The 9,296-nt window shown below is 51.9% G+C and overlaps 1 protein-coding gene across 1 annotated transcript; it reads left to right on the plus strand.

Moving 5' to 3' along the window:
- The first annotated feature begins 6,850 nt into the window (after positions 1-6,850).
- On the plus strand, positions 6,851-9,126 carry LOC119320526 (F-box protein At5g07610-like). Its single transcript, XM_037594589.1, has 2 exons — positions 6,851-7,584; positions 7,933-9,126. Exons 1-2 carry the CDS (start codon positions 6,851-6,853, stop codon positions 8,795-8,797), a joined length of 1,599 nt encoding a protein of 532 aa, XP_037450486.1. The 3' UTR covers positions 8,798-9,126.
- The last annotated feature ends 170 nt before the right edge of the window (positions 9,127-9,296 follow it).

The following is a 9,296-nucleotide window of genomic DNA, read 5'->3' on the forward strand; positions in this document are numbered from 1 at the left end:
TTAATACAATTCTAGCATGAATAATAAACATTTATCATGATATGAGGAAATAAATAATAACTTTATTATTGCCTCTAGGGCATATTTCCTTCAGTAGGGGGCGGGGGAGAGTGCGGCGGCGGAGAGTGGCGGCGGCAGGGGCGGGGGCGAGTGCGGCGGCGGCGAAAAGGGGCGGGGAGTCGGCGGCGGCGGCGAGCAGTTCGGGTCGTCGCGGAGCCAGCCGGGTGCTGGGAGAATGAGTGGAGGCAAGCGTTGCGCGAGGGGATAAGGCGATCTATGCCGACGGATGCCGTCGGCATAGACGCCACATCACCGATCCGCGTGACACGTCCCCTATAGACGCAGTTTAATGTTTTTTATAGTTTATATTTTCCCTTTTTATGTTTTTTTGTATTACTATTTCATATGGATTTTTAATGTTTTTTATAGTTATATTTGTCCCTTTTTATTTTTTTATGTATTATTATTTCATATTGATTTTTAATATTTTTAAACCGCTCGGCCCTCTCCTCTCCCGGAACCACACAGAGGGGAGGGGAGGGGAGGTGCCGAACTCGAGCAGCTTCGTGCGCCGAGGCCGTGGCCTGGTCGCAGGTCTGGGAGCGCCATGGCTGCCGCCTCGCATGCTTGATCTGGAGCTTAGTAGGCCAACTGAGTGAAGGGGGAGGGGGTCGTCGACGGTGGGGGTGGGCGTGGGGGCGGCGGCGGATCCAAGTTCGTCGGAGGGAGATGGGGCGGCGGCTACGGGAATGAGAAGGAATGAATGAATTAAGGAGAGAGGGTGGGTGGGTGGTTGACCACGAGATGGGCCACACCCCGGAGACGCGTGCCGCCTCTTCGGACATGCCACAACACCACCCCGCATGTATGAGGGCCCAGTGCGATGCTCCGGTGGCATTGCTACCCCACAGGGCCTCTGTCCCGCCTAACCATAGCGGTTGACCATGAGATCTAGCCCTTTGACTTCCCACGGACGGGCTTTGACCAGTGGACCTCTCCACCCGGTTGTGTCAGGTCAGCACAGAGGGACACCTGGGAGCAACATCCGGGCCAAACCCACAGCTACATCCCCTCCGTGTAGACCCGACGCGTCCGTTTTCCCCCTCCAGGTGGCGGCGGCGGCGCCATCCCTGAGGGGGACCACGCACCGGAGACGCGTGCCAAGCGTTTGCAACCACCACAACACTCTCAGACTTGTGAGAAGTCGCGTACGCAAGATTGGAGGCATGCTAGCCCACGGAAGCCGCCGGCCACAGTCGTAGACATGCGAAGGGCAATCCGCGTAGAGGGAAGTGTTCGGATACTTCTCCATCACCAAAAGTTATGAAAAATTACCATCGCTCCTATAGCACATGTGCCCACGTCGTGTAAAAAACTCATGATCTTAGCGCGATCCGAGTATTTAATAATATTCACGCTGCACCGTTATCGTAGAACGTCTACTACTGTGTCATCACCGTCTGTGAGGGGAGCCACACCCCGGAGACGCGTGCCGCCTCTTCGGACATGCCACAACACCACCCCGCATGTATGAGGAGCCGGTGCGACGCTCCGGTGGCATTGCTACCCCCCCCCCCTAGGGCCCCCGTCCCGCCTAACCCTGGAGCTGTTGACCACGAGATCTAGCCCTTTGACTTTCCATGGAAGGGCTTTGACCAGTGGACCTTTCCACCGGGTTGTGTCAGGTCAGCATAGAGGGATACCTGGGAGCAACATCCGAGCCAAACCCGCAGCTACATCCCATCCGTGTAGACCCGACTCGTCCGTTTCCCCCCTCCAGGTGCCGGCAGCGGCGGCGTCCATGAGGGGGGCCACACCCCGGAGACGCGTGCCACCTCTTCGGACATGCCACAACACCACCCCGCATGTATGAGGGTCCGGTGCGACGCTCCGGTGGCATTGCTACCCCCCCCCCAGGGCCCCCATCCCGCCTAACCTTGGAGCGGTTGACCACAAGATCTAGCCCTTTGACTTTCCACGGACGGGCTTCGAACAGTGGACCTCTCCACCTTGTGTCAGCTCAACTCAGTGGGACACCTGGGAGCAACATCCGGGCCAAACGGACAGCTGCATCCCCTCCGTGTAGACCTGATGCGTCCGTTTCCCCCCTCCAGGTGCCGGTGACGGCGCCGTTCGTTAGGGGGCCCATGCCCCGGAGATGCGTGCCGCCTCTTCGGACATGCCACAACACCACCCAGTTGTGGTAGGTCATCCCATAGAAACACTTGGGAGCAATGTCCCCTCCGTATAGACCAAATGCGGTTGTTTCCGCCCTCCAGATGTCGGCGGCGGCGCCGTCCGTGAGTGGGGCACACCGCGGACGTGAGGGGGTCACACTCCGGAGACGGGTGCCGGGCGTTTGCAACCGCCACTAAACTTCTGTCGGCATAGCTGTTTTTGATTTTAATAAAATATAAGGACCTCAAAAGAACATGACGGCACATTATTAACTACAAACTATATATATATATATTCATAATTCATGGAAAAAATTACAAACTACATATATATTCATATAATACATAAAAAAGCATAAAAACATATGTAAAAAAAGCATGTAAAGAAAATAACTATGCCGACGGCATTGCCGTCGGCATAGAGACGGCAGGGTTTTGGTGGGCGCAGTGTCGTGGATCGTTGACGTGGCGCCTACGCCGACGGCTGCTGTCGGCATATCTACGCCGCAGATCGGTGACATGGCATGCGGAGATATGCCGACGGCCTCCCGTCCCGACCGTCGGCATAGGTTTGACGGCGTTAGCCACTGGTCACGGGCGGGGTCGCCGGGCCCACAGGTATGCCGACGGCTGATTTATGCCAATGGCTGCTGTCGGCGTGTTTGCATCTAGGTCGACGGCCGTTCTGTGCCGACGGCTGCCGTCGGGGTAGATCGGTGTAGCCCGACGGCCAGGATAAGCCGACGGCCAGGACTAGGCTGTCGGCATAGCTCGAGGTAGGCCGACGGCAGCCGTAGGCATAGTTCTGGTCGTCGGGGTAGTACCGTTTTCCGATAGTGCCGGTGACTCCGACAGCGCTCCATTGTAGCTCCGGTGTCACTGAATTGTAGCCCGGGGTGACCTCGGCGGCGCTCCATTGCAGTCCCGGTGACGCTCCGCGACACTTCGTTGCAGCCAGGTGACTCCGACAGCACTCCATTGCAGCTCCGGTGACGCTCCATTGCATTCATGGCGAAGATTCAACGACCCCGGCGATGCACCATTGCAGTCCCGGCGACCTTGGCGGTGCTTCAACGCAACACTGGCGATGCTCCGCAAAGCTCCATTGCAGCCCCGGCAACCCAGCGGCGCTCCATTGCAGCGTTGGCACCAAAGCTTCAGCGACCCCGGTGACGCTCCATTTCTGCCTCGGGTGGCATCTAGGAATCGGAATGCTGCACCATTAGAGGCTCGCACCGGAATGTTGTACATGGGCCGGCCGGCCGCTGTGGTGGCGCTGCTGCAAAGACCGACATGGTTGGAAACCGGAGCCCCGCTCCTATGAGGGTGAGCAGTGTTGTTTGTATGGTGCTGAGAAGCAGAGATGAAGCCTGCTGCGAGCGCCGGCGGCGGCGTGGTGGCTGCAATTCGAGAGGGCCGCCGCGACCCTCTGCCTCTCTCCGGATGTAGTGGAGAAAGAAACTCTGGCGCGGTACCTAGCGGTTTTCAGAAAAACGAAAAGCGATGTGGCATTTAAGACTAGGACTGGCTAGTTGATCGGGCGAGAGATGCCGAGATGCATCAACATGGGTGGGCCATGGACGCGTGACGAGCAGATGACCAGGCTGATTTCTTTGAGAAATCATCCGGATGAATTAAAGTGTTTCCCTTTTTCTTTTCACAAAGTTTCTTTATAGCTCGTCCTACGCGGTGCCCCTTATCTGTGCCGTTGGTCGCCGTATCGAGATGTGTGCTAGCACAGTATTATCACATCAGCCACAAAGTGATTAGTCTGAAAAGTGAAGGCTATATAAACAATGGATTGATTCCCTAGTAGGTATTGAGTGTCACCACCAGGCTGTCCCCGTCACGTCACCGGACCAAGGCAGAGCGCAGGAGCATGCAAATTCCTCGATTCCTGTAGTTGTTAATTGAGCTTGCACCTGCTGCCTTTGCATGCAGTGGCTGGCTTCTACGCATGCAATGGAAGGAGCACTGGACCCGGGACAGATGCTTGCATGCAGCCAGCCTTCCTCACATGCAGCGGCTAGCCCGTAATTAATGAAACGACAATCGATAGGAGAAGAGAGCAGAGGCATCGAATCGGGGCAATAAAGCCGTGAGTGGGCCAAGACAGATGTAGGCGCAGTCAATTCATGTCGTGAACAGTGGCCTAAGATTTAGAAATTTGTAGACTTCGAGCTAGAAGATTAAGGATTAAGTGTTCAGAGCCAATTGTTGTGTGCACATATCTTAATAAAACATGGGTGTGAATGAAAGGCTGAGATAGAGGGTACCGCGTAGCCCCAGCTAGGAAAAACTGCTCTCCTTTCTTTTCTTTTGAGGAGGTTATAGATTGTGAAGCAGAAAGGGTTTTCTGACTGGTTCTTGATGACCATGGCAGCTTTCGATGGATTCAGGTTCAAATTTCACAAGGATGGTACCACAGTTTAGACCATATAAGCCAGGTATAAATCGCTTGTCACGCAAAGAAACTCAATGTCCGCAGGTAGGTTGTACTGCTAGAAGTACCACGGTACCACTGCAGTTACGAGATAGGTGGTATGAATGGGTGAAGGGAAAAATGTAGTCAAGGACGGCGGCAGGACAGACCCCGTTCTCGTTCTTGTGGGGTACAACGTTTTGGTTGGGGCTGTGTGGCGCTGGTGATGTCCCTCAATGTTCCCATCTTCTATCCTCGTTCCGATGATGCGTCTAGCATCGTCGAAGGGCGTGTGGAGGTGTGCCTCCATTAGATCTCGCGGATTCGTTATGGGTTGGCCATTGGTGGATCTGTTTGGATCCGGTCTTTTTTCGCCTTCTTTGGGTGTTTACAGGTTTGTCCTTATGATTTACGACTTCCTTCATCGGCGATGGTTGATACTCTGGTGCGCTGGTCCATGGGTCGTTAACACGATGACTTCCCGACTGTCTACTACAATAAGGATTGCCCGTCTTCGATAAGGAAGGGACGATGACGGTGGTGCACCTTCGGCTCGCTTCAGTGCTTGTAGTCGCCGCTATGTGGTCTATGGACCTGGATGTACTTTTTACTTCAGGTGTTCTTTGTACTATCTTCACAATTGATTAATAGATTAGAAATTTTTCTCGGAAAAAAATGGTTTGTCCGGCTCCAATAAGAGAGCAGCAATGACGGCGACATGCCTTCGGCTTGCTTCAATTTATGTAGATGTCGGTAGGTGGCCTACGGACATAATTGTAATTTTTACTACCTCTATAATTCTTTATATTGCTATGATTGAATATGAATATATTGGAAGTTTCTCGAAAAGAAAACAAGCAAGCTGCCACACTCTCGGACGGCATACCAATGACTCCACAAGTTTCAACAGGTTTCCAAAAGCCACTAGGTACGTCCTCAAATACTCGGCTATGTGATGTGTTAATCCCCAAATTACTGCTGGGAAGTGAGTATCGTTTGTTCGAAGTGGAGGTTTTCCCAAACCCAGCCGCCAGGAGGGCAACTAGGCAGGCGACTTTCTACCCCCAATCTCCATCGGCCAGGCTGTTGCTCCCCTCTCCCTCTGACTGCTGCTCCGGCGGAAGGGAGAAGGGAGACCCCGTTCCTCCTCTCTATAGTTAGGGTTTGGTTTTGTAGGTCGTGGTGCGTCGTTGGGGTGGTGGGAGCGGCGCCCAGTCGAAGAAATCTGCCTCGGGTCCACTCCCACACCGGGATGTCCTTCAGGGCGGCATCTCGGAGTTGATGGCATTGTGTATTTGCCGATCCTTCAGATCGGCGGCGTTCGGGTTCAATGTTCGTGTCGGCGAGGCGGCGGTGGCGACTCCATCAGGTGTGTCTCTCCTTCTCTATCCTCGTTACCGCGGTGTAGTCTCCGACGCCATGGTGGAGCAGGGAGGATTTATCGTCCGGGAGTACACGTAGGCGGTTGTCTGTGCATGTGACAACTGGAAGATGGTGAGTTCTGTGCTTGGTTTGTGGTGGAGGATGACGGTTCTGGTTTCCTCCTCCGACGTCGTAGTTTTGCAGGGGTGTCAGTTCTGGAGTTCGATGATGTGTCCAGGGACACGTTGCCCCGGTTTGATTCTTTTGTTGCTTTCGGCAAACTACTTTGGAGGTCCGTAAAGATGCAAATCAGCGATGGAGCCGCGTCGAGCTCGGGTAAAGAGGTGATATGTCTTCCTTCCCTTGGTGGTCGCTTTGGTGGTGTCCAAAAAGAGGGACATACGCTGGTTTTTTGTGTAGAATTATCCTATTATTTCAGTTTTATAATGTCGGTGTTTACGTGCTTTGTAATTGGATCTTTCTTTTATAAATGAGACACGTATTACCTTGCAAAACAAGAAATACTCCTGCAAAAAAATATCCCCAAATGTCTTACCTCGGCCTGTCTCTATTCAGATTTCAGATTATCAGCTCCAGTTTTTTTTTGACAAAAAAAAGAGCTCCAGTTTTTTCCTTTTTTACTTTTTTGCACCGAATCGAGATTCCTTTTTTTATTGACATGAACCGAATCGAGATTCAGCTTTGATCCAACCCCGTCTGACCGTCTCCAATAGCCCCAAGAGCCTTCGGGGACACCCGATAAAATCGCGTTAGTTATAGTCCAAGATCTGCACGACGCCAACAACTTGGATCCCCAATACACTGCGGCTCGTGCGGGATCACGGACGACGGGACAAAAACAAGGAGCGCCGAACGAGATCGATCGGCAATGGCGCCTGATCCGGCCGTGTTACCGGGTGACGTCCTCGCGGAGATCCTCCGGCGCCTCGCTCCGCACAGCCTAGCCACGTCCCGGCTGGTCTGCAGTGCGTGGCGCGACACCATCGACGCCCGCCTGCGCGCCCACCTGCTCCCGTGCTCCATGCGCGGAATCTTCATCAACTTCACCCGGCTTAGATTCTCGGAGTTCTTCTCACGTCCCTCGACAGGCCCGGCGATCTGCGGAGGGCTCGACTTCTTGCCCTGCATGGGCGTCAGTGTCATGGACCACTGCAACGGGCTCTTGCTTTGCTGCGGTCTGAGGCACGAGCACGACAATGCACTGCCGCGCGATTATGTCGTCAATCCGGCCACACGTCGGTGGGCGCGTCTGCCCCAACACCCTCGGCCGCACATGCCGGGTCCCGAACAGAGCGCGCACCTCGCGTTCGAGCCAGGCGTGTCACCGCACTATGAGGTTGTTCTGATCCCGCGCGTGTTGTCCGCCGGCGTGTCGAACGATGACGCATTGCTTGGATCGGAGTGGCCTTCCGCGTCATACGTCATTGATGTGTTCTCGTCAGTTAGTCGGTGGTGGGACAAGATGACCTTTGTTCGGGAAGGGGAGACCGCAGGCATCATTGACTACATTGATTCGGATTGGTCGTATGATCGATATCATTATCATGCGGTCTACTGGCAAAGCAATCTCTATATCCATTGCCAGCATGGCTATCTCATGAGGTACTACTACTTGCTCCTCGGTCATTATTCCTGTTTAGCAAGGGCTCGTCCGATTTGTGGGATTTGCAAGTCAAAGTAAAATATGCGATGTTCACTCCACACCAATTCTTCTGAGTTTACCATCAGGTCACAGAGTAATGCTAAGAATTCTTAGGAATTAGTTCAATGTATGGAAAGAGCCATAAGAATCTAGTACCATCATTCCGGCCCATTAAATGAATGTCATACACGGGAATAAGAACATAGGAAAAATCCCTTGGTAATTATCTAAGAAATACTGCAAAAATATATGCTGCTATGTTTCATACATGTTATTAATCTGTCTTATCTGATTGTTCATGTTTGCAGGATGTGTTTGTCAGATCACACATACAGAATAATTAAACTACCATGTGTTAGTAAATATTTACCGAGAGGATATCCCGACCACCATCTTGGTAAATCACAGAGAGGGGTGTATTGTGCAATATCACATAAGTGGAGTCCGCTTCTTCAGCTTTGGCATCTCAATGAATCGTGTAGTCGAATGGAATGGGTGCTAAATCATGATACCACTCTTAATACCTTTGAACATGAGGACTATGCCCACCTAGGTAGGCAATGGATCTTACAAGATGTTAACTACCGTAAGTGGTTCTTTGAGCAGAATGGTAATACACATGAAATGTACAAAGCGCCAGTGGAAGAGAAATATGACTGGAATTCTGACGAGGATAGCATTATTCACATTGAATATGATGTTGAAGAGGGATACGAGGATAACGGTCTTGACTTCGAAGATGATGCTGCCGACGACAACTCTCTTGAAGAGGGATATTATGGAAATTATTATTTCCTTGGGTTTCATCCTTATAAAGATATTGTCTTCTTAATTTCATCAGCGAGAAAACCAAGAGGACTGGCCTATGATTGGAACAGCTCAAAATTTCAGGACTTGGGCAATGTGTGTTCAGCATATTACGACCCCATCTGTGGACTAACATGCCAAGAGACATATGCAGCTTTCCCGTATACACCTTGCTGGATAGCCGAGTTTCCGGGAAACGAAACAGAATCGCTATATGAAGATCGGGAACTATCTAGGACAAAGATGCAATTGGAAGAGGAATCCAACCTTACATGCATGGACTTGTACGATATGCGCAAGTTCCATGGACGCGTCAAGAGGATCAGGGACTCTACTGCCAAGATTCGTCGCAGACGCCGCAAGTAGGAATCCACATTCACCGACACGAAGGCCAAGGCAATCAAGTTCGTCCTTGGCAATGCCACCAAGAAGCTAGAGTGTGGGAGTTAAACGTTGAAGGCAGGGCAAAACAATTTTCTACAGCTGGCTACTCCTACAAAGAAAACTGGGCTGCAGATCTCGTGCAAAAACTAGGATGGCCTCAACATGAGAAATGCAGCTTCCGCAACCAAGTGCTAGATATGAAACATCGAGACGTTGCTTATGCAAAAAGCTCTGACGAAATGAATTAATTAGGCTCGCTAGCTGCTATATAATTCTTTCCTTTTAATCAATCCTGTTGTAAGCAAACAGTGAGATCAAAGCAATAAGAAACAAAGGCACAACACTAGCTTTTTGCAATCAATCAGTGTACGTGATCAGCTTTTTATGAGGTTTGTATTGACTCCTGTATCGAGTACGTGTGCGCGAGTGCTTTGTGTGTTTCCAGCCAGCCGTAGCTAGCTAGGCTGCTGGACCGAGCCAA

This window comes from Triticum dicoccoides, chromosome 6B, assembly GCF_002162155.2.
Source record: "Triticum dicoccoides isolate Atlit2015 ecotype Zavitan chromosome 6B, WEW_v2.0, whole genome shotgun sequence".
Taxonomy (NCBI): domain Eukaryota; kingdom Viridiplantae; phylum Streptophyta; class Magnoliopsida; order Poales; family Poaceae; genus Triticum; species Triticum dicoccoides.

Coding starts and splice junctions, on each gene's coding strand:
- LOC119320526 (XM_037594589.1), top strand. CDS start 6,851: ATGGCGCCTGATCCGGCCGTGTTACCGGGTGACGTCCTCGCGGAGATC. Junction 7,585..7,932: donor CAGCATGGCTATCTCATGAG/GTACTACTACTT, acceptor TCATGTTTGCAG/GATGTGTTTGTCAGATCACA.